This window comes from Hoplias malabaricus, chromosome 6 (assembly GCF_029633855.1).
Source record: "Hoplias malabaricus isolate fHopMal1 chromosome 6, fHopMal1.hap1, whole genome shotgun sequence".
NCBI lineage: Eukaryota > Metazoa > Chordata > Actinopteri > Characiformes > Erythrinidae > Hoplias > Hoplias malabaricus.
Window position 1 is genome coordinate 11,449,369 of NC_089805.1, and position 26,677 is coordinate 11,476,045.

Sequence of the window (26,677 nt, forward strand, 5' to 3'; positions counted from 1 at the left end):
CGTCTAAAGCAGCTTGGGACAAGAAACACAATAACTGCACTCAGATGGACCTGGACACAGTTTTGCTTTCCACCCTCTGACCCTGGCAGCTAGCTGTCATCCCTCTCAAGAAAAGAGCCTAGGATTCTTCACATTTCAGCTCAGGGCCACGGCCTGTTTGGGCTTGAGCTCTGAGAAATGTGGCTTTACTGATGGATGTCTCCTGTGGAGGATTTTTGACTGGAGACTGAGGGATGTATGAGGCTCAGTGCCAAGCCTTGGATCTGTAGGTTGCAAAACATGTTTTATATTCTCAATAATCAGCATTATATATAGGATGGGACACTCCAGAGCGGCTGCACATGAGCCTAATTTCACCAAGTTCATTAGAGGGGTGTAAAAGCACGTAGGACTGGAGTGGATGTGTGGAGTGATGGAGCTCTATCCAATGTATTTGGCAAGACTTTAAGTGGAGTTTGCGATCCAGAACTAATCATCCAACATCAGCACCTGGTTCACTAATGTCTGCCATCAAAACCTCACAGCAATGCTCACACATGAAGAGTAGAATCTGTTCCTCAAGAAGTCGGAAGTAAATCCCTATTAATAGCTTTAGATTCAGAAGAAGCATGATATAACCATAAGTCTTCAAACCTTTGGTCGTACAAACACAGTTGCTGTGAGATACATGCTAAAGACATGCACATACATGTATGAGGTATGAAGGGAATCATGTTTGGAATGATCTCTGATGTCTAAAACTAACATACCAAAGGGTTTTTGGCTGCACAGAGTACAGATGTGCGCAAATGTTTTAGATAATCTTCATCATAATCCTCTACAAAACCAATGCCAACACTGGTATTCACAACACAACACTTCTCTGGTGAAGCTGTTACAGCTGGGAGTGGAGATGAGTGGCATAGCATCCAGCAGCAAAGTTGATATTTGACAGGAGTTAATAAAAAGGCACTGTAGACTAATCCAGTGAAAATGAAAACACACTCCTCAGGAATATTGGCAGTAGACCAACAAATACCATTCACAAACACAGCGTTCGCTGATGAACCGGGATTCAGGCTGAGGACCACGATACATCATCTGAACGATTATATCGGACAATATAGAGGTTACAGAGATTATTCTGTATTGAATGAAGGTGTGGCATACTCATTCTATATGGAATGTGTGACTGGTGATTGTGTGAGTGTGTGTGTGAAACTGTCAACAAGTGAGTGTGTGTGTGAAACTGGCCACAGGTGAGAGTGACTGGGTGAGTGTGTGAAACTGTCCACGGGTGTGAGTGTGTGAGTGACTGGGTGAGTGTATGAAATTGTTCACAGGTGTGAGTGTGTGTGTGACTGGGTGAGTGTGTAAAACTGTCCACAGGTGTGAGTGTGTGAGTGACTGGGTGAGTGTGTAAAAATATCCACAGGTGTGAGTGTGTGTGTGACTGGGTGAGTGTGTAAAACTGTCCACAGGTGTGAGTGTGTGAGTGACTGGGTGAGTGTGTAAAAATGTCCACAGGTGTGAGTGTGTGTGTGACTGGGTGAGTGTGTAAAACTGTCCACAGGTGTGAGTGTGTGAGTGACTGGGTGAATGTGTGAAACTGTCCACAGGTGTGAGTGTGTGAGTGACTGGGTGAGTGTGTAAAACTGTTCACAGGTGTGAGTGTGTGTGTGACTGGGTGAGTGTGTGAAACTCTCCACAGGTGTGAGTGTGTGAGTGACTGGGTGACTGTATGAAACTACAGAAAATGAATGAATGAATGAATGAATGAATGAATGAATGAATGAATGAATGAATGAAATGCTTGAATACACCTATTTGATTTCTATTCAGTGTGCTAAATGTCCACTAGGGGGATCTTTTATTTTACACATCAAGAAAGCCTGTGATACATGAGAGCAAAGAATGCTGGGAAAGACTACATAATACATTATTATATCACTGAAATATTCAATGTTTTTATTGTTTTTGCAGTTAAAATATATAATCTCTGAAAATGATAATTATATCAATCCAAAACATGAGTGGAAAAAATAATTTTATACCTTCAGATATTATTAGACATCAGAAAATCAATAGAGTATCAGCTAAATTCTCAGTATCAGTATCGGTATCAGTATTAGTATCAGTATCAGTATCAGTATTAGTATCAGTATCAGTATCAGTATCAGTGAGAAGTGTTCAGCCACTTATTTTGACTTAGACTTAGCTACACATGCACAATAGTGAACATAAAGGCAGAAATAAATGTGAAGTAGCACTGACTCAGACACTGAAGTGGAGCTACAAGTGAGAGCTTGTGCCAAAAAAGCTCACACTAAAGTGAGGAATGTTCAGAGATAGACAGATAATTTACACACATCCCTTCACTCATAAACATCCCTGATTTATGAGGGTGGATGGTATGAGAGCGACAAGCCCCACAGAGCCACTGGGGCAGGGGGCGTGGCAAAGAGCACAAAGGCCTTAACATGAAGACACAACTGGCATCTGTTTTAAATTTCACATGCAAATTCAGTTCACTTTTCTATTCTAAATGTTGCATAAATGCTGTAAGCACTCTGGGACATCCACTGTCCAGATCATAACATTTCCCAAAACAAGTACCAGAAGTGCCAGATTACATATGCATGATTTAAAAATATGAAGGGGTGTGGCTTCTGAGGAAACTGGTCATTTTTGAGAAGATGCCTGATGGTTTTAACATTTGCATTTGTAATTATATATATATATATATATATATATATATATATATATATATATATATATATATATATATAATATTGATATGTGCGGACATTTTAAGTTCAAGAAATAAGTAAAACTTTGAATTAAAAACAATTAAAAACAGAGCATGTGTTCACTTGTTTTCACTCAGAGAATCAGTGAAGCATGTCCTCTGAATTTGCATATTATTCACTGTATATAATAGACCATAATAAATAGCCCAAAATTCCCCTGATCCCAGCATTAACTACTGTAGTCTGCCCTATAGAGTATGAGTGTAAATTGCTTTTTTTGGACACAATACAGGATTGAGGTTTAAAAAGACAAATTGATCCTGCTTCGCTTCTGACGTCAAGTATAGACACTTTAGAATTACCCCGCCACCTCGTCTGAGTCTGTCCAATCACAGCACTGGAAGTGTGCAAATGTGAGAGCATAAAGATGAGCTTAAATGCAGCAAAATCGACACAAAAATAAGAGCACTGAGTAAAAATTGAGAATATCAGAACGGAGAAGAAAGAGAACAGCATAAAAATGACTAAAAGTGCTTCTGCTCCTCACTCCTCACTGCTGTGCACTCAGGGTCGGGGCGAACAGCGAGCGGCTCATTATCATTTAAAGGAACAGGCGCTGAACAAGGGCTTGGTCATTGTGGGGTTTTGACCCAGAACTGTGTTTCCTTGATGAGAAGGGAAAGAAAGTCTCATTTAAATGTTCTGCTCAATCAATACATCCTTTATTTATTTACGTTTATTTACAAAATGTTGGCACAGCACCACAGCTTTCTTGGAAACGGTTAATAGATGTAAATATGTGGCTGTTAGGTGTACAGAGAATACCAGACGAAACCAAAGGCCTGGGGGCTGATCCTACCTGGTCACAACTGCAAACTCCTCTTACACTAAAAGCCTGAAGGATTTACTTCAAAAAAAAAAATAGTCACATAATAAGGTCCCTTAAACCAAAGTGACTCCGACACAAGGAAGTCCTGGCGTCCCACTTCCCCGTCTCTTGAGGGCAGACTGTGAAAACAGAACATGCCCTAAAGGCAGCATTCTTAATAAACTGAGAACGGAGAAAGAGTCCAGACGATAGTGTTTGTGAACATCATTGTACAGCAACGTATCAGGAATTCCAGCAGTCTGTATTTGTTTGTAAGAGTCATAATCCGTACACAGGCTCAGACAGGACCTTGAACCCAGAAGTCTGTTTTCACTTCATTCGTTACTGTGGGGTTCGTTCATTATGTTGAGGTGTGGATGAGAGCTTTAATTGATGATGTTAATGGCTTTAATTAATAAATGTCTCCCTCTTGTGTTCATCACTGGAAGAATAACATAATAAACATACTCTATATAACTGCTCTAGAGAAACTGCTGACCAATAGAGTGAGAACATATAGAGCAGCTGCACAGTCTGAACTATGTGCCCAGTACCATATAACACCATATAAACCCTTCCAACATATGGCTGTGGTGCCTTGAAATGATGGAGCGCCATCTAAAACCTTGAGGATGAGCTGTAGCTATGTCAATCATTTAGCATCAGCCTTTCCTCACGAATGTCAAAGTGGCTGCCATCAAAACCTCACAGCCATGTTCCCACATAGTCTAATAGATGTCCCAGAAGAATAGAGACTGTTACTTCAACCAAGGACAACAATCTACATGGGAATACCCTTCAATTTCAATAGAAATGTTGGATGAGCCGACTTGGCCCCTCTTGGATGAACAGGTTCCAACATTTACAACATCAGAACTACATGCTAGATCCATTAAAACCTCACAGAAATGTTCCAATACCTAGTGTAAGTCCTTCGCAGAAGAACAGAAGCTGTTACTGAGGCGTAGGAGGACAAACCACCCACCACTATCCTTCATTCCAGAAGAAATACTGGATGAGCTGTTGAGTAAAATCTTTTAGTCATGGAGTGTACACCAGAGTCTTCAGGGATTAAAGTGAACCTGGACGTCTTAATTAGCCGTGGCACCACCAACACCAAGTTCAGAGCCAGCTGCCTTTAATAGCCGAGCTGGGTCTATGGAAAAAATAAATGTGAGTGCCGTTGCCGTAGCAACGCACCCAAACAAGACAAAGCTGCAGGAGCCGTCAGTATTTTTTAAACAGAGCCGTTACGGTCCAGAAAGGTCCAGAAGAGACGAAGAGACTTTTCCACTGGACCTGGAGCTGCTTCTGTTGTCTCTGGGAACTGACATGCTCTGCTAAATATAACCCGACCACCTTAAAAACTCCACATTATATAACCTCCTTGTGGTACATCATAATCATAACATGACTCTATTTATAATCTGACATGTCCCTCTTTTTAGAAACGTACCACTGATTACGATTATTATCATATTCATTATAATAATATCTTCACGGGCGTCATTTATGATGGAGACACTGGGAATGGGAGGTATATTTCCTCACCACTTGAAATGGCTGATTTTGTCCCTGCAACTTTGAAAAGTGTGCTCTGTAACAGCAGGAGGACAAACCCTCTGTGAGAGGGCACTAAGACCCAACGGAATAGTGTGTGTAGTCAGCTCCTGCCTCTGTTACTGATTAATCAGGGCAGGTATATGTCCTGCAGGTGGATGGGATGTGGAGCTACTCCGTGCTGTGTCTGGGAGGAGGAGTAGATCTATTTTTCTGGACCATCTGGGTAACAGTGTTTCCTCTCTAAGGGTCTCTACTTAATTTAATCAACAACAACAACAACAAAAACAACAACAACAGCGTCACTGTCCAAAGAAAAACACGTATAATCATATTTGTGGATTTTCAGATTTCTAAATCATTTAAACACAGCAGACACAGCAAACACTCTCCCTGTTTTGTCATTTTAAGGTCCTATTGTGTCATATTAAAAAAGACAATTACTGTATTCAACAAAAAAGAACCTAAAAATGAAGTAGTGTTAAAACGGCCAGTGAAGAATTTATTAATTCCTTCAGGTTCTTGAGGATAATATTGCATCCAAAAGTATGTGTGAGTTTTGTTTTAGATGAAATAAAGATGATGATTTCAATGTTAGCTATTGTGAACATAGCGTATTAAAGGAACACTAAGTTATATTTTTACCTAAACATTACAGCTTCTAAATCATTGTGATGCTCCATTGAGCTGTAACAGGGGGAACAGACCCTCTGCCATTTCTACTCTGGGCTCAGCACTGCAGAAACTGCACTGTGTATCTTTTGAAGGAGGGTAGGAAACAATAGAGGAAGCCCCATAAGCAAACAAACCTAAATCTTTTTGCTGTTGGGGCTCCCCCTTGTGTAATTAATTTTAAAAGCACTGTACTGAAATCAGTGGGGAGGCAGAAGGAGGGGTTGATATTCAGCCTGCCCCCAAAATAACGTAGTGCAGTTTCTGTAGTGCTGAGCCCAGAGTAGCAATGACAGAGGCTCTATTATCTCTATTACAGTCATCACACTGATTTTGAAGCTGTAAATCTATGGTAAAAATATTACGCAGTGTTTCTTTAATACTTTATTTAAATTTTTTTTTTTTTTTTTTTAATAAAATGACAGTGTCACTTTTTTACTACAAAACAATTTCCATAAAATGACAAAACTACAATAATATGGTACACAAAAATGCTTTAAAACGTCTGTTTTTATTTTTCTGGCCAACACCAACAACAACAACAAAAACATACATTATTAGTGGTGCTTGGGCCCTTAATAACAAGTCTCTAATAACAGTCCTCAAACACTTCTGGCTCCTCCGGTGGGCCGGACAGGACACCATGTGTTTTTCTGGCACATGGCAAGTTACACTCCCGCCCCCATCCCCCTCCCTCTGCCCCTGTCCCCACCCCCTCTCCACCCCCTCTCCACCCCAGAGCTCCTCCTCCTCTTCCCTCTAATCTAAATCAGACTGGAGCAGAGTTCTGAGCTCTTACCCGCGCAGCACATGCGGCTGTAGAGGTGCGCCCCCACCTGGCCGCAGCTCAGCTCATGCAGGTAGCTGCTGCGTCCGTAAATCACATCCAGGCTGAAGGTGGCCAGACAGGGACCGGTCAGGGAACTGAGCTCCTGGGCCCCAGCCATGCCGCCTGGTCTCTCTAAGGTCCTCTTCAGCAGTGAGAGAGTGCTGGGCTGCGGTGGAGTTACACACACACTGCTTTCTCCCTCCCTCCCTCCCACTGTCGCTCTCTCTCTCTTTCTCTCTCTAACTGCCTAAGCCCAGCCCATCAAGAGCTGTGTGTGGAAGAGCGTACTCAGTGTTCTCTCTATTCTCTCGCTCTACTCTTTCTTTCTCTCTCTCCCTCTAAACGCTGAGGAACAGAATGAGCTGCAGCTCTGAAATGTGACTCCACCAGCCATCCCAGAGCTCACAGACTCTCTCTCTCTCTCTCTCTCTCTCTCTCTCTTACTCTCTCTCTCTCTCTCTCTCTCTCTCTCTCTCTGTCAGCAAAGAACAAAACTCTTAGCAGCTCAGGAGTGAGGGAATTATTCACAGCAGCCCCCAGGGCACAAACGACCAACAACCACCTGTGTGCAAACACCTTGTTTAACTGTATTTTACATTTCTTCCCAGAGAAGTCCATTCCAACAGAATGGACAACAGAAAACCCTTGTATATCGACCTCTGAGGTTCGCCTGAATCTGAAAGTACAATCTCTCATTCAAACCGAGTCTAAAGTGTAATCGATTTAACCCTCTGGTGTGGGGAAATCCATCAAATTCATATCCTCTTTTACACGGGTCCAGCAGAACTGTAATGTAGTTGTTCATAGCTACAGAGCATTTACAGCAAGGCACTTGTTTCAATATTTGATTAAGAAAACAAACAGAGAAGTTCAGGTCACGCCAAAGCTTTAATGAGACATCGCTGATGGAGGACGGGTTTGTGTTAATCGGTATGAACCCATTGTTTTTTCTGGTAGAATATCTTTTAAACTTGATTATGAAAAGGGGCTGGGTCAGATATTATTTAAAAATCCTGGTAATATCATACTGTTCATTTTTAAAGCACCTTAAAAGTATTCTCATTATTGAGCTGCCTTTTCTAAATTTTTTAGAAACTCCAGGAGCACTTTGATCCATTTTTACCAGCACACATTATTAAAGACTACATTACAACCCAACACTGAACTACAGAATGCTCCTTTATGATCAGTGCGGCTGATAAAACAGGCAATGAGTGCAGTTAAGACTTATTCCTTGTTAAACCATTAGGTCTGACGCTTCAGCAGAGTTTTGTGGGTGCAATCTGAACTGTTGTGTTGTGTGTTTCTGTTTTAGAGGTGTGTTAAAATGGGGTCCATATTAAAAAAATCGCACTAGTGTTTGTAAAAACTATAATCAGAGACTTGTTGCCCTCAGAAAACAGTGGTAATTTATATCCAGGCCCAGTTATAAGCTTTGGTTAAACCCAGTAATCAGCGGCAGCAGGGCGTAGGGTGGTAACTGAAGGCATTTTCACTGTTACTGAAAGTTTTCGGACGTGTTCCAGTTTTTTAGGGAGAAGTGAATGCTGTGTGGTGCATATGAGTCACGCGCAGTGGTTTAATATGGGGGAAATAAACAGAATTTGTGCGTTCAGAAACTGTGAGTCACTCCAGGCCACAGCACATCTGCATCACTGGCTTTGATTAAGAGCATCTGTGGGGAAGGTAAACACACCCTGCAAGCCCACTAAAGTAGTGTGTGGTGCCCACCGTCCATATTCACACAGTATGGTCATACTACAGACAAGCGTCACATGGAAAAGTTTTAGAGAAGGTTTTAGAGAATCGTAGCAGTGAATAATGTACGGGTTAAACTTGTATTCATATTTAAAGTGAATTCACTGTACTATTCTCCAAAGCTGATCATTTAAACACTCAGTATTCAAACCAGAAACAGGATACATTCTTACCACCACCTAGCAACACCATAGCAACCACCAGGAATGCCATATCAACCAACTTGCAACTACCTAGCAACAGCCTGGGATACTATGACAATAGCATTGCAACACCCTAGCAACCACCTGGGACACCACATCACCTGGCAACTATCAAGCAATAATCTGGGATACTATGCAGTCTATCCCTCTATCATCTCTGATTATGGTATGATTGGCATACAGATTGTGGCCAATCCTGTTTTACTTGAAGTGTAAACAACGCCCTCTGTATTTAGCATTCAGTATTTACTGTTCTATTCAGTGACGGACCATTAAGAGCCTTCACTTTCCACCTACCACACTCTGAATCCAGTGTTGTGGCACTTCATGGGATAACCTGGGATACTACAGCAACAGCATTGCAACACGTTAGCAACCACCTGGGACACCACCTCATCTGGCATATATCCAGCAGGAAATATCTGGGATACTATAGCAACCGCATAGCAACACTAATATCTTAGTTACCACAAGGAATACAATATCAATAATATCAATCTATTTTTCATTCAGTCAATCATTGTCTGTAACAGCTTCATCCAGTTAAGGGGAATATTATTATCAGTTTTATTATTAGTAGTAATAATATAATTATTATTAATATTGTTTATAAACTTTCCATCAAATCCTCCCCAGAAGAGGTTGTTATTTTGAGACTAACACCACAACAGCTTGGATATTTGAGTATGTTTTCACTGTCATTATTCACTAGTGCGTATGTGTGTGTTCTTTATATACCTTTATATACCCTTTTTTCCTGAGAAATACAAGATCACAGAGTGTCCATAAAGGTTTGGACAGGGACAGTGTCTCTTGGGTGTTGATAAACACCCTAATACTTAACCTCTTAAGAATATACCACCTTCACATCTGATAGCGTCTCCTATCAGGATTCATGGTGTATGTTTATGATGGGTGTTTTTAGCTGGAACATTTATCATCAGCCAGCATTTTATCACTTCTCAGCCTGAGCACCATTCCTGAGCCCGTGCCAAGAAAGACGAGGAGATAAGAGTTAATAGACTGATGGAAGAGATCAACACCTTAGGCGTGTCTCTCTCTGAACAACTACAACACGGAAACCCATAGCAAAGATGCAAAAGATAACAGACTCCACCCAAGTGTGCAGTGGAAGAACATAACAGGGCATTCAGCTTTAGCTTTACTGGAGTTAGACAAACTCATGCAAAGGTTTGGCCTTTGTTCACGTGACGTCCATGCTGTGTCAATGTTCTAAGTAAAAATAAGTACACACTCTCCACAGGGAGCATATCAGCAGAGAGACATTTTAGTTAAAGCCCCATGAGCCCCACAGCAGTGATTTCCCCCTGTGTAAACAGCCCTGTTCAGAACGCCCGCTTTCAGCACCTGTTCCTTTAAACAAGGGGTGTCAAACCAGATCCACGGAGGGCCGTGTGGGTGCAGGTTTTCTTTCCAACCACGCAGAAGCCACACCTCATTCCACCTGTGTTTAATCATTGGATCTAATCAATAGATCTTGACTTTCAGTAGTGTGGGGCTTTTGCGTTTTTGGAAAGAACACCTGCACCCACACGGCCCTCCGTGGATTTGGTTTGACACCCCTGCTTTAAATGATAATGAGCCGCTCGCTGTTCACCCCGACCCTGAGTGCACAGCAGTGAGGAGTGAGGAGCAAAACTCTGGTTTTAACCGTTTTCAGTCGGTTCTCTTTCTTCTCCATTCTTGTTCTCTCCATTTTACCCAGTGCTCATTTTTCTCCGCGTATGTTTTGAACGGCTACGCGTATGTTTTGTTATTTTATACCATGATTTCAGTCTCAGGCAGCACACTGAAAACTGACTGGGGGGCCTTTTTTCACAGGTTGTGTGTTGGTGGCCTGCGGATGCACACATTAATGTGAACATGCACCAAACAAGGGAGGTTTTTAATTATACAACCCCTTTAGTGTAGCATTGCTTGGCATTAGTTGGGTTTATTGATGAAGAAGAGAGAAAATAAGATTTATACATTATGAAGCAATGAGGTGCCATTTTGAGGTACGTTCTTCCTGTCATTACACATTAGCTGAGCAAACAGTACACTCTGGCTTGGCTGTACTGCTCAGGATATGATGAGATATGAGGATGCAGGGTGAGGTTTACAGGAGGAGCGGTGTTTCATGTTTGTCCAGGGATCTCTGGAGCACACACTAAATATCTGACGTGCCTCAGAGTGCAAAGACCTCAGACCTTCTGAGAGCTGAAGGATATCTGTATAAGTGTTATGGCTGTATCCAGGATACACACACACACACACACACATCACTCACATCACTCACATGGCTGAGTAAACCCACCTGACCTCATATGCTCTAAAACTGTGTTCAGTGGTATAACAACATGGAGTGAAGTGGCATGGGGGAAGCTGGGATGGTCCTGGCTCTCACATAAGGCCTTTGTGTTCTACAGACAATACCTCACAGGAGGGTTGTTCTACCCTCCTCCAAAAGTTACATAGTGAAGTTTCAGCAGTGCTGAGCCCAGAGTGGCAACAACAGTGTCTCTATTCTCCTGATTACAGCTCAGTGGAGCTTCACAATGATTTTGAAGCTGTAGTTTTAAGGTAAAAATACTACCTAGTGTTGCTTTAAATTGCTTGAACTTCACCAGAGTCCTGCAGCGTTGTATGTTTCACTGAATTAAGTTGAACGAGTATGATGCTAATGCTAACAAAAAGAGTCTTACTCCACAAATTTTAAGGCTCCTAGTTTGTTGTTTAACTAAATAAACAATACACCTGCACTAAAACCAATAAGAAAGTTTATTACCAATTGATTTTCATTAGCACTTTAATGCAGTCATATCCATAGGACATACATGTAGCTGTTTATGATAGAAACTACAGGATATATCTGGATTTGAAACTGATTTGGAGATGAGTTATGAGCCAGTTAAGGGTAAGAATGAGGCACTAATAACCCCCAGGAATGGCACCAATATACAGCAAGTGAACAACAGCAGAAAGAAAAAGCCTCCTTGTGTTCGAGAAAAACTATTTTTATTGGCTGAAGGTATTCTTAGGAACTGAATATTTACTCTCCTGTAAACTGCACCCTCATGAAGCTATGTCTCTCACTATGGTATGACTGGCATACAGATTGTGGCCAGTCTTGTTTTACCTGAAGTTTAACCAAGGCCCTCTACAATTAACCTTAACTTCATTATCTGTTCTATTCAGTGATGGAGCATTGAGAGCCTTCACTTTCCACCTACTACACTCTGCAGTATTGTGGCACAACAGATACGAGTGTGATGCTGTAGGTGTGTGGTTAGATACATTAACCTCACACACTGGACATCCAGACATCTGTGGAGAAGTGCACCTGCAATATCTCTTCTGGAAGGTCCTTCTGTACTGCGGTAACGGCTCCACACTCATTTCTGGAACATTGCTGTGAAAATTTGGTGGCATTTAGCCATGAGAATATTAGTGAGGTCAGTCCTGTTATGATTAGTTCTGGATCCCAGCCCTTATCCAATTCAGGGCGGCGGTCGGTCCGAAGCCTACCCAGAATCACTGGGCGCAAAGCAGGAACACACCCTGGAGGGGGCGCCAGTCCTTCACAGGGCAACACACACTCACTCACACTTTTGAGCCTCCAATCCACCTACCAATGTGTGTTTTTGGAGTGTGGGAGGAAACCAGAGCACCCGGAGGAAACCCACGCAGACACAGGGAGAACACACCACACTCCTCACAGACAGTCACCTGGAGCGGGACTCGAAACCACAACCTCCCTGGAGCTGTGACAGGGACACTACCTGCTGCTGCACTGTGCCGCCCACAAAACATTAAGAACCTATTTTTACTGACAACAGCAGCCTGGAGAGAACTCAACACAGAGCTGAAAGTTTTGAAACTTTATTAACAATTGTGCTCTACCTGCCAGCGCTGTTATTGACCACAAATAAAGGACATCCATTCAGTGACCAGACGAGATATTCAGGTTTGTTTCCCTGTGTCTGTGTGTGTGGTGGTGGGGGGTGGGGTGTGGTGTGTGTCCATGCAAAACGTGGAACATCAAGAGCATCAGCATCGAAACAACCACAGATAATTTTCCAGTCAAACGAGCTCTGAACACACGCCCAACCCTGAGCCTCACCCATGCACCTGACACCTGATTCAGAGCAGGACAATGGGAATAATGTCTACAATGCGGGGTTAAATTAAGCTAGCAGCTGGTGTACAGTGCAACCAGAGACATGTCCAACACCTGTACTCCACGTGTATAATAACTCCACCTTAAGTAATGCATCTTAAACAGCACAAAAAATATTTTTGGAAACGTCCTGCAGATTCAAAAGCAGGTCTTTAGAGAATATGAGGCTGTATTTAAAGTTGCTCATATATATATATATATATATATATATATATATATATATATATATATATATATATAGCAAGAGAGAGAGAGAAAACTTGCTTAGCTAGTAACACTGAATACCATTTGCATACTGGACAAAGTCATTTTGCATTATTCACACTCTGAAAAGCACCTGAATGCGAATGTGAAGCTGTGGAGCGAAGCACCTTCATTCCTGACACACCCAAAGACCCCTATCCTCTAACACCTGTGTTTAGGGTGTGGTCTCTATCTGCTGAGAGTAAAGAGCAAAGCCCTTACTCTCAAAAATACGACCGCGCCACTGTCAACACGGCTCCGTTAGCCTCAGGACACAAAATTAAACAAGTCACTGAAAGTCTTTAGACAGCTGTGAATGCAGCGAGCCGTCTTCAGAAACAGGTGCCTCCTCCACTCTCTCAGTAATTACCATTCTACACGTTCCAGCAGCACTGACCTCCACTTACACATGCTTCACACGAGAGACAGGCTCCAACTTTAACACACACACACACACACACACACACACACACACACACACACACACACACAGACACAAACACACACACACAAAGTGCTAGTTTTATTACAAAAATATGGTCATTATCTTGATCATTATTAATACTGTATATTTTATCATTATAAATAAGTCTAAGCCAATGCTAATTAAAAATGTCTGCACTTTAAAATTAAATCTGATTTTAACGATTGCAGCTTAAAAACATAAAAAAGTAATGTGCTTAAATAAGGATTACAAATAGTAATATATATTAGCCAATAATGCTTTAATCTATATATAAAAAGTTTACAATCTACTTATTAAGTTTATTATTTCTATTGTTGCTACTACCATGGTGTTGTTGTTACAGCAGTATCCCTTTAAAAGTAGTAGGTTTTAAAATTTAAACAGCACACTTAAGAGCTCAGAAGACCAATTTTTAATGTGTGCATTTTAAAAAGTATTATTATTATTATTAATGCAATATACATATTTTTCTGATATCGAAACTGAGTATCAATTCACATTAAATCCTTCCTTTATGAAATACTTTGAAACTTTTAGTTGTAAATTGATTGTAAATTAATTGTACAGAAGAGAGAGAGAGAGAGAGAGAGAGAGAGAGAGAGAGAGAGAGAGAGAGAGAGGGAGGGAGGGAGGGAGGGAGAGCATAACAAAAAGCACCAAAATGTATTACTACTATCTTCAAAGGGTCAACACCCTCTTTATGTCATGTGATCAAGTTACATCCAGCATTTACAGGGTTAACCCTGGAGTTTCAGCATGGCAGGAAAAAGGGGGAGAGACAGTGAGAGAGAGAGAGAGAGAGAGAGAGAGAGAGAGAGAGAGAAAGGGGTGGCGAGAGACACTGACAGTGTGCAGCGGAGACACACGGACAGAGACAGCAGGCAACGCAGCACAGATCTGACCTCCACAAACAGACGGAAAACCACCACTTCTCCTACAACGTTTATCCTTCTTTTCTTTTAGTTTGGATCTGTCTTACCTTCGCTGACCTGCCTCCTCCTCCGCCTCCACTTCCAGACGGCGAGGATCGTAACTATGTGTCCGAGGACCACCAGAGTGGGGAAGACGTTTCCATGGGGGCTTGCCGGCATTGGGCCTGCAGATGTGTGTGCGTGTATGTGTGTGTGTGTGTTCCTGAGTTGTGGACCGAGGGAGCAAGAGGTGAAAGGTGAGGGAGGAGGAGAAAGAGGTAGAGAAGGTGGGATAATTGTGGGGGGTGTCCAAAGGGAGGGGTGTAGTGCCTGGTTTTTAAAAGTCCAAGGGCACCATGACTCCAAAAGCTCTCTTCTAACCGAATGACAGAGCTGGATTCCCCCCTCCTTTCTTTCTCTCCTCTCTCTCTCTCTCTCTCTGACTCAGTTCCCTGGCAATAGCCACAGAGTTTCCTCCCCTCCTTTCCTTTCCTCTTCTCTTCTTTCACCAACACTCCGTCCACTCCTGCATTCTGTCTGGCTTTGGTCTCAGCGAAAGTCTCTCTCTCTCTCTCTCTCTCTCTCTCTCTCTCTCTCTCTCTCTCTCTCTCTCTCTCTCTCTCTCTCTCTCTCTCTCTTTCTTGCCCTCTGGTTGTTTTACAGGAGACAGGACAGTGCAGAAGAGACTCTACCTCAATTCATCAAGGCTTTCCGTCGTTCTCTTGCACATCTCGTCGTGTGCCTCAAGTTAATAATATATGAGAGAGAACAGTGTGTGTGTGTGTTTGAGTGTGTGTGTGTGTGTGTGTGAGAGAGAGAGAGAGAAAGAGAGAGAGAGAGAGAGAGAGAGAGAGAGAGAGAGAGAGAGAGAGAGAGAGAGAGAGCGTGTAGCTTTTTTCTTTTTTCCCTCTTCGCCCCCGCTCTTCCACTCAGGCGCACTTTCATAAACAAAGTTGCCTTTGGCTTTGATAAGAGTCTAAAAGTACAGCTGTGTGTCGTTTACTTTATTTTAGAGTATTTTTTTTAAGTGTGGATCTGTAATAATAATAATATACAGCTCTGTTGGTGGAAAGTCTCCTTCTTATGGGGCAGTAGGAATGTGTGAAGTCGGGATTAAAACACATGCACTATGTCTTTTATCAAAGATAAAATGTTCTAGTTTTTAATCATTTGTCTCACAGTGTTTACACTTTTCTAACACTTACTCCCTTCAAAATAATGCCCTCTCCCTCTCATTCCCTCCCCACTGTTTTCCCTGTAACTAATGCTTCCCTCATGCCACGAGCCCCAGAAACACATGTGGAGGAGCCCAGAAAGAAACAGGCATTGTTTCACTGCAGGCGGCGACCCTGGGGCAACATGCCAGACCTTTCTCTCCACGTGTAAATTCCTCACTGTGGGAGGGGATATGGTTACAGTCCTAATCCAACAATATCAGCTTCCAGTTTTCCAGCATTTTTCTACTTTTCCACTCACTCAGGAATGAAGAGGGTTGGGAGCTGGATGTTGGGGAGGGACAGAGTACACTCCCCTGAGTTCTGCACTTGGTTGGACCACGTTTTATTTGCTCAATGAAGAGAAAAAGCCCTTGACGTTATCGTCAATCTCCTGGCACCTTGTAAACAAGCCCTCCCAGTGTCATAACACACTCAAACACACACCCTGAGTACACACAATCACACACGTTTGTTTTACATACCTTTTCAGGACCTGATGGGTTATATACATAGAATACATAATACTTTTATTATGTGTAAGTACATAGTAACGTCCCATGTGCATTCTATATATATATATCATGTACAAATCACTAACAGTGACATTGGTGGAAAATTCTTTTCTCATGTAGCTCATGTAAGAGTATTGAGAGATAGTGATTAAAGCAACATTAGGTAGTTTTTATCCCTTAAAATTACAGCTTCAAAATCACTGTGATGATCCACTGTGCTGTAACAGGGAGAACAGAGATTCTGTCGTTACTACTCAAGGCTCAGCACTGCAGAAACTGCACTATGTAACTTTTAAAGGAGGGTAGGAAACCATCGCCCTTCCCAACCCCTTGATTTCAGGACAGTGCTGTAAAAGTAAATTACACTTTCCAACTTTAGGGGAGCCCACGAGCGAAAATTACAAAGTACAATGGTATTATTCATTTGTAATATCATGTAAATCAAGACCGGATTTCCTGATTTGGTAATTCACCCTTATTCATTTACATGTTTATTTAGTTTGTAAATGAAAGCCAAAACGCCGGATTTAGCTCATTACGCCATGTTACTGTGTTTCATCTTTGTGTAATAGACAAGATCCTGTTCTGTTTCACCTCAAACACTGCTCTGCAGAGTGTAAGTGTATCCTGAGCGTGAGCAGATGACAGAAAGAAACCCAACACTGTCGCCCTGTCACCTACAGAGCCCCAGCGCTGCTCTGTCACGAATAAAGACACCGCAAATAGACGACACATTATACAGCATTCGTGGAAGAGAATTACGAGAGGGTTTAAAAGAGGAAAGGAATGCAGGCCAGGTATGAAGATATGTAACAGACCTGTGACTCTACTCCGTCATAAAACCATGCAAACATTAATAATCAGCCATAAAACCACACACACACACACACACACACACACACACACACACACACACACACACACACACACACACAACCTACCAGGTATGATCTTCATTCAGAGGATACTGAAGGAGATAAGCTGCAGATTAATGCAACTGACGGGCAGAGAAAGACAGACAGACAGACAGAAAGACAGAAGGACGACTGACCCAAGCATGGTGCGGTCGTTATGTGAAGATTAAGACAGAAGGTTGACCTTACATGACCTTATCCCCCTATTTTCTAGTCTATTAACTTGCTCCCTTGTGCCTGAGCTACTGTTTATAGAATCTGGTGATGGACGAAACCTTATGGCGTCCTCTAGAGGCTGTTCTCTTTCTCCAGGCCCTGACTGGGTGTGGTCTTCCTTTCACAAGACCGTGGCACAGAGAAGTGTGCCACAGACGGAGCTGGTGGAAAAGACACCACAGCAACGAAGCAATAACAGGCACAAAGAGGAGGAAGTTTCAACACACTCACCGATCTGAGCAGCGAACGTCGCTCCCTCATTCTCTGCAAACAGCGAGGTTCCAGTAAGTCACAAATAGTGGGACTTTATATATATTATATATAAAAATACAACTACCTTTTCACAAATAGGTTGATACGGTGGCCTGTAGGCGCAAAACACAGAGGCAAAAATGCACACAAACAGAGAGACAAAAAGATATTGAAATAGACAAACACAAACATACACAACAGGCAAACATGCACAGAAAAATGACACGAACAAAAAACACACACAAATAATAAAAACAAAACACATACAAACACACACACACACACACACACACACTAAAGACAAAAACCAGAAAGACATACAAATACAGACATAAAAAAACCCAAACACCCACCCCCAACACACACACACACACACACACACAAACCACACAAACAAAAGACAAAACCACAAAAATATAAAAATAAATAAATACACAAAAAACAAACACAGACATAAAACATTTACATTGTAAAGAATTGTAAAATGACTTACAATAAAAAAGAATTAACACACACACACACACACACACACAAAACAAAACAAGAAAACACACAAAAAGACAATGTTTTGCACTCACAGACCACCATAGTTTCAAGTGTTATAAAATCATAAAGTCAATTTTAGGGCTGCACAACATCAAGAGAGCACCATTCAGTTACTATAAAATTACATTTTCTTTGCATTTTGTGTAATTTTATTCTGTCATTAACAGATCATCTTATAATTTTCAACTCATAAAATATTAATGTTGTATAATATATTATTACATGCAATATGTTATCATTTTTCTATAGGTTTAATATCCACAGAAGAAGACCGTGCCCCGCCCCTCAGAGCATGTTCAACCAGCTCGGTTCAACAGCCGCATGTGTACAACAGCCCATATTAAGTACGTGTGCTATTAAAGTAGGACATCACAGCTTCTAACTCTTAAAAACTTAAGAGTAAACAGTAAAGTTTACATGAAATATATAGAAGCATGGCTAACTAGCTTTACTAGCTTCAAACTGTTACCATGGTAACTCAGCTGAACATCAAGCACAGCCTACACTTAATTTTAGTAAGTTAATAATTTTAAAAAGTTAAATAATGTTCATGTGGAATATACACATGCATTGGTATTGGGTAAGTAATATAATTATTTAAAATTTGATTTCTCTTTTTAAATTGCATTAAAATGACACTGTTGCCATGGTAACCTAGCTAAGCGTCACCAGGCACGGGCCCACAGTGTATCGTTATTATTTTTGTCAATTATTATAACGGTATTTTGCATGTTACAGCCTCATATTGCACAAGCCCACATTGTAACAATGAATGACCAAAATACTGTGCAGCCCTAAAATGTATACAATGAATAAATTGAATGAGACAGCGCCTCAAGCACAGACCAATCAACACCCAACTCTCTCCTGCATAAAAAATGTTCAGAAAAACATGCCACTTCCCACCTACCATTCACAAGTGGACGCCGACGTCGGCAGCAGCAGCAACAGAGGCTCATAACGACATCCAGTGGCTTTATGATCGCTTTCAGACCCAGAAAACAACAGCCACTGACTATCTAACACTTCTGACCTCAAGACACAGCTGTGATCAAAAGCAGAGGGGCGTACAGCAGCAGCAAGGCTTCAGGAAAAAAGAGAAATGCTGGGAGGAAATTGGGAGGGTGAAGTAGAGAAAAAAAACAGGGCTGCAACTTTTACTCGCTCCACATGGTTTTCCACTGTGGAAAGTGGTTACGAGGAGGAGGAGGGGGTCCATTTGAGACGTGGTCCATCACACATTTAACTGTCTTAAAACCAAGCAGATGCATTTATTTTCTTCTAACATGGAGCACGTTGTCTAACAAAAGTCCCACTGTATGAAGCTTCTGAACTGAATCAGCTGCAATGTGCAGCAATCTGCATTAGAAAAGAAACTCAGCACTCAATTAAAGGGTCACAGATGCTCCCTCAGAGAAGTCCAAAGGGGCCTGTGAAATATTTCAAACCGTAGCAGTGTTTGGATCTGGTCTGGGAATTCTGCAGGAAGTCGAGGATTTCCCAAACAACGCTCACACGGACAGATGTAGATGCCAATGTGTTTACTCAGAATGCCCTTGCACACTGACTGTATTCATATGGAAGTGTGTATCGTGTGTAGCCACCTTCTGCACTGCCCCTAGTGGCCATTTCATGTACTCATGAGAATAACATTGAGCTGCTACTGAGCAATGAGTGGTAAAGGGGAGTCAAACTACTGTGCAGCAGTCACAAAACGAGACAAAGTATTTATACACTCTGAAAAACATTTGTAAGCACTGACATAGTTGCACGTGTACAAAGTACTAGATCAAACACAGGCCCAGGTTTAGAGAACCAACACATTCAGTTTACCTTAAAGGTAGTTCCAAAAATAACTGAAAATGGATTTAATGGCTGCTGTGAAAGGTTAAATGTAAAATACATAAGTCATAATCTCCATAATCAACAAAATATTCAGTTTCTCTAATCACAACAATCTACATCACACAAAACAAACATACCGAGATGCTCCAAACCAATTCTGTAATATCCAAAACACTTTCCTGGAGAATGAATGAATGAATGAATGAATGAATGAATGAACGAAAGAACGAATGAATGGATTAACAAAATTTAGTGAACGAACAAATACATTAATAAAACAGATTAAAGAAATCGAGTGGTTGGACAAATAATTTAACAACTGTATGAATATATGAAGTGAATGAATGAATGAATGAATGAATGAATGAATGAATGAATGAATTCGAGAGATCAAATGAACAAATCAGGACATAAATGGTTAAATTCATTTGAGTTAATGAACAGTTAAAAAAATTAACAACTGAACAAATGAATGAAAACAAGTGAAGGAATTAACAAATGAATGAATGAATGAATGAATGAATGAATGAAATCAAGTTATTTAACAAATAAACCAATGGAAATATAAATTAATAAGTCTAATGAATGAACAAACACACAAATGAATAAATGAATGAATGAATGAATGAATGGAAAATTTGAAGTGTAGATTTAAACCTTATACAGCCTATTGATTTCGGCTATAGATATGAAACAAAGCCTACCTTGGCCCTGCTGGATCAAATCCTCCATGAAGTATCTACCATCATCAAACTCCATCACTTCTGAACTACAGAACTCCCAAACTACTAAACTACTAAAACCACACACACTCTGAGACACTGAGCACAGAACTGAACTCCTCTCGTCTTGCAAGCAGTAAGCCTTTATTTCCTACAGTTCCTACTAAAGCCTGGAATAAGGGAAAACTGGCAAGATCAAGGATGGCAACGTCTACATGTGATCATCGGGACTACAGGAGCGAGTGGATTTCTGCCCCTCTGAGCAGGAGGGTGAGAGAGAGGGAAAGAGAAAGAGAGAGAAAAAAGGGACAGAAAAAGAACAGAAACAAGTAAGAGGGGAAAAAGTAAATGCAAGTTAATTGGACTCAGATCTCCTGCTTCTGCTTCGTCATTTATCAGCCTGGGAATGGAAGGAACGGAAACTTCTGGCGTGGCTTTAAAACAGTGAGCACTGACTCCACATGCCCACATCACTGACTCATAACAGCCACAGAATATCTGACCCATGGGGCGTCCGAAATAGAGTAGCTTCGTTTTCAGCAGGTTTTACTGAAATCTATGACCAGAAGGGGGCAGTGTAAAGACAAGGACTCCTCATCATAGGCCGCAGAGTGGGGGGCACCACATTCACCCACTGCGAGGGTCTGAAACTCACTGCTGATTTAATCTGACGTTCTATACTCGGGCCAGTGTCTGTCCAGGTGTGATTTTACCTTTTTTTCCTGAGCTCTAATGAGATCAAAACCTGCACTAATCATCTAAGGATAAGGGCTTGAACTACAAAGACTCAGAAAATTGATCTGGGAAAATACTGGGTGAAATGGTTATTCTCTTAAATTCAGAACAGGTTTAACACAAAACAGGTGGTACATAAAATTTCATAGAAATTCAATCAATATAAAAAAGTTACAGTAGAGGGAGAGAGAGAGAGAGAGAGAGAGAGAGAGAGAGTGCTTTAAACAGCTTCTGTTGTCACAGAGCATCTTTATAGATTTGTGGGTCCTTGGCTGTTCTCCACCAAAAGAATCTCTGGTCCTTGAACTGGTTCCATTCAGGATTCTTGGAACCTTGGTGCTCTCCAGCGAACCGGTGGCTCAGTTTCACCGTCACTGTGGCTGATTTCAGCACCAGATCCAGAGATGACCAAATAGAGTCATGACAGAGTCATGGTTTATCCACTGTTTACAGTGGAGTCCGATCAGATACGATTCACATGTGGAAATGATGCAGAGTTCTGTCTGTTAGAGTATTTCAGAGTAAGGTCCTGCTGAGCTTGTGCACACAGAGGGCACAGTGGAGATAAGTAACCAATGTGCTTCGTGTCACGGAGACCACAGCCCCAGAAAACATAGCGGGAGTAATTTCCTGTTTTTATTTCCCATTTCAAAACGAAAACATACACAGACCCGTATGGTTCACTGGTCTTTTATTCATCGTACCATCAATAAAAATAACATGCTGCAAATTACCCATCTAGTTCCATTGTGCAATAACACTTTATTTGAGGCTCTGTGTTCTTTCTGGAGCTACTTTAACCCAGCTCATGCTGAGGAACCTACTATTTTTTGATTCCTGCTCAGAACAAAATCTTCTTGTTTGAGATCCAATTTATGTTGGTGGAAATGCACTGAACGGGTCCCAATTAGAATCGTAAATGGAAGCCGAAGGGCTGTCAGAGTCAGAGGAGAATACCCTGAGAGGAACAATACACAAAGGTGGACCCATACTCCTCTGGCCAACACCAGGGGAAAACAAACAAAGAGCAGTGTATAAACAGAAAGCAGTGTAAATGAAGTGTAATGACAGCAGAGTGACTGTCAAGAGCTGTGTTAATAAAATACAGTTAGTTTCTCATTGGTCAGTTGGGAGGGCGAGATGGCGAGACATTCAGACACATGCAGAAGGCTCCAGGGGAAAAGAGCTGGAATCCACATATAAGGGCAGGTGCAGGTACTGTCTCATGACCATAGCTGGATGGGCATATTAACTACATATTAACTATATTAATAACCCTGGTCTATGAAGAAAGTAGCATGAATGAGCCTCCACAAAATCAGGCTGTGAAACAAATCAAAAGGCATTCACAAATGAGGCTCGAGTCTTAGACGTGAGAAAGGGAAACAGAAATTCTATCTTTCTTAAGCCGCCAATAAGGACAGGCTTTTGCTTTCATCTCTGAGTCTATCCCATTAGCAAAGAATTTCCCATCCATCTGTCTGCTGTTAATGGGGGAGAGAGAACACAGAGAGAGAGACATAGGGAGAGATAAAGAGAGAGACTGCAGCAGCTGCATAAGTATTTGCAGCAAATCTAAGCCTGGTCTAAACCAGCAAAATAAAGAGTGGCCACACCTTTATTGAAGTCCATCCAAGTCTCTTTGACCTCATCTTCATGCTCCACGGAGCTGGAACTCCAATCATCTGGAGACGAAGAGCTTTTCAAGGTAACAACACTGTGTGGATCTTCACTGATCACATGACACGCTGCGTGGATGACCTTAGCTTCAGTCACTTGCTCCACTGCAGGTATATTAGGAAGTTCCTCAGCATTTATGAAGCCAGCTTTAATTTCAGAGTTGGGATAGAGCTTGATTAGTTCTTTATCCAAGCTTTGACTTTCAGATCTTTCCAGAATGATAGTGGTAATCTCTGGAGGACCTGTTGATGACATTTCTTGAAAGATGGTATCAAGCACTACTTTACCAGAAGAGACTTCAGGCATAGCTGAATCTTCTAAAGTGTCATTCTCTGCAATTAGTCCCTTCAGTGTGACAACTTTACCCTCAAACCGATTGCCATCAAAAGGCAGTGGACGATCAAGGCCTGTATCTTTCAAAGCCCTTGTCATTTCCAAGTCAACCTCATATTTTGCAACCAAACCTCTTGCCAAATCTTGTTGTGGCACTGGTGATTGTCGAGTAGTAGTTAAGGATGGTGAAGACCCAACTTTTGATGGAAGTAGCTTCCCTTTTGGCAGTAGCTTTTGTGTTGATCTTGCAGCTCCCTTGGCTTGATCCATGGTCATAGCAGGTTTACCAGGTTTGGCAGCCCTCTCAAATGTAGATCTTATGCCACTTGCCTGGTCAGTATCCTCTCTTTGGCAGGTTCCCTCAGTTGAGCCTGAACCTCTGTAATCTCCTCTGAAGGTCATGACTGACCTTGCACTTTGGACCTTCTTGCAGTGGTGGTCCTTCAGTGCTTCTTGAGTTTCTTGTTCATTCCTAGGCCTAGAAACATAAGACCATCTGTCTTTGTCAGCTGGAAGACTACTCATGCCATGAGGTACTTTCACAATTGATACAGGTTTGCCTATCCTGTGCAGGGATGATGGTACAATCTCTGGAGGCAGATGCAAGACATTTCTCAGGTGGGCAATGCCTGCATTGGTTAAATACCAATAGAAATGCCTCCAGGCAAAGGTCTCCTTCACAAAGCCTTTAGACTTGAGGGACCCCATGGCTTTGATCACCTTCAGATTGGACACCCCTGGAATCTCAGGGTGTGTGCATTTGGGACGCTTGTCCTTCTTAGCCACTAAAACCCCATCTCGAAAAAGGAGCTCGTAAATGGCCTGCAAGTCCGTAAGCGGCATGGTTGTCCTGGCCACCACACGATGAGCAACAATTCAGATGCTAATATCAATATCCGTGGCAGTTAATGGCTCTTAATTGCTTTTGAGGATGCACCAGTAGAAGAGTCAGTCTCTTGCCATTGTCCTCGTTTCCCGGTCTTGTTCATTTTTCATGGTTTTGGCAAGAAAAATTTCCAAACAGGAGCCAGTAACAATGGATTAAAGACAGAAGCCTGCCCAGTAAGCCAATTTCCTTTGGTAGACTGCACGCACTGCTCTGGTGAGTACTGTCTGAGTCAGTGAGAATGTGCAGCAACCCCTCCTACCTTTCAGGAGAGGATAACAATATAAACGAATGAGAGGAAACAGACAGGGAGCTGTGGGGAGAATGAGAGTGCTATATATATATAAGCTATGAGGATGCGTTAATGCTGAGTTTAAAAGCAAGTATGTAAATAATATCCATGCTCCCTTTGACAAATAAGAGATGGGGGAAATTGATGGTGATGACTCAGTATCTACACACACTAGAATAATTGGATTGGGTTTATTCTATTATTAGTGGTAGTTTTATATTTTTGAGCAAATAAACTCTTACTACTCAGATGCTGATGATTTATAAACAACCGTGAATATAACTAAACAGTGAATATAAACTAGTCATCAGGCAGCAGTGTTTAGATCAGAGCTCCATCCAGTAAAAGATAAGTTACCATGTCCAGGCCACACCCACAGGCTTTGAAATCAGACACACTAGATACCAGTGGCAAGGCCAGCGTTTAAATTTATAATGAGCCCATGGGCAAAGCTGAGTTGCATTCTGCAGCTTTATGTGGTCTAGTCCCTGAGTCTAGACCCATGGTGTGATGTGTGTTCCAGTATCGGTGCTTCTTCCATTAGACCAAGATCAAACAAACAACAAAAACACTGGACAGTGCCTGAGCGCCACAGGGAAATCTCTTGGTCATGATCAGCATCAAGAGACACAAGAAGGCCAGTGTGTGTACGGTCACACTCCAAGAGCATGGCACCAGAAAGACACGTCATCCCAATGCAATTATATATCAAAGAGGCTTCTGTAAATTTAATGACCCGAAATGTCATCCCAAATGCACTCTAGCATCATGCTAATTTTGTTACGTACAACTTTTTAATAATTAAAGGGAACATCAGGGGTTTGAGAGCAATCACGGTTCTCTCTGGTTGTCTATATTCAGAAGCTAAGCGTCTTTTAAGGTGGAGCAGCATGTCTGGGGAAAAAACTGACTGTTGTTTGTACATGGATGAAGTTTTAACGTTTGTGTAAGTTTATATTCACTGTTTCAATTGCCACAGAAACTCATTTGTAACTCGAGGTGTTTAGTTTTGTAGCACTTTCGCTAATACGGTTAGCCGTCTGTTGAGTTTGGAGACATATCCGTCTTAAGTGATCTGAAACGGCAAAAATATGTCAGTGTTACCCTGAGCAACATCCTCATTTTGGGTCAGGCTTTTCAACATTTGGAGTTGTCTCTGATGTCTAAAAACCTCTAGATGCCACTGCCATGAGAAGAGGAAGAGAGAGAGAGGGGAAGCCTAGCGTACCAGACCGAGACACTTTGGTTTTTTACTCGTGTACAGACACCGTGGCTTTGTGAACACATTATGTTCTTAAAAAAATGTTTTTTTTTTATTATCGTGAACTATGACTTTAGGGCACATAAGTGAATACAGGTTTTATGGGTATGTGCCTAATGGTCTGCCACTAGGGGGCCCTCATGCACAGTTATTTAAAAATCTGAATATGTTCTTTGATTCATAGCTCAAAGTTTAACTGCTAAAACGTGAGGATGTATGAACACACTCAGCATTTATTCACATACAATGGGTACAAGGAACAAGGAGGTTATTCGGCTGAGAAGAAAAAAAGAGGGACGACTCCAATCTGGAAAGAACTCTTTATGTATTTTAGTTGTTTTTTATGAATAATTAATTTGATTAGAGATATAAATTTTGAAATATGTAGTGTTTTACCTTAGAATTACAGCTTCAAAATCATTGTGATTCTACATTAAGGAGAATACAGGCTCTGTTGTTTTACTCCAGGATCAGCACCGCAGAAACTGCACTATGTGACACCACCTCCCTTACACCTCTCCCCCTTGATTTCTGGACAGTGCTGTAAAAGTGAAATACACTGTCCCTATCTAGCCCTCTACTGTAGGGGAGCCAAGGAAACCAACACCAAATCTTACCTAGTGTTGCTTTAAAATAGATAAGTACAGTTCCTTGGTTCACTTCGGCACAACAGATGGATTTATTACTACTTTGTGTAATAAGGTAGTGTCAGTCTGAGAGAATTTGCTGTGAGTCCTGAGAAGACATTAATATTATTATATTATAAATATATTTGTAAATACTGTGAATTGAAAACACGCTGCTCTTTGGAGCTCAGAGTGGGACACTCAGGACGAAAACCTTGATT

At 41.6% G+C, this 26,677-nt stretch overlaps 1 protein-coding gene across 1 annotated transcript in view; it reads right to left on the reverse strand.

Annotated features, from left to right (window-relative positions):
- The window catches only part of LOC136699457 (epiplakin-like), a 94,883-nt gene extending 88,094 nt beyond the window's left edge, over nt 1–6,789 (reverse strand). The window contains exon 1 of the mRNA XM_066674178.1: nt 6,629–6,789. Coding sequence (XP_066530275.1) covers nt 6,629–6,776 — 148 coding nt within the window. The 5' untranslated portion in view covers nt 6,777–6,789. The remainder of the gene's footprint in view (nt 1–6,628) is intronic.
- Nucleotides 6,790–26,677: the final 19,888 nt, after the last annotated feature.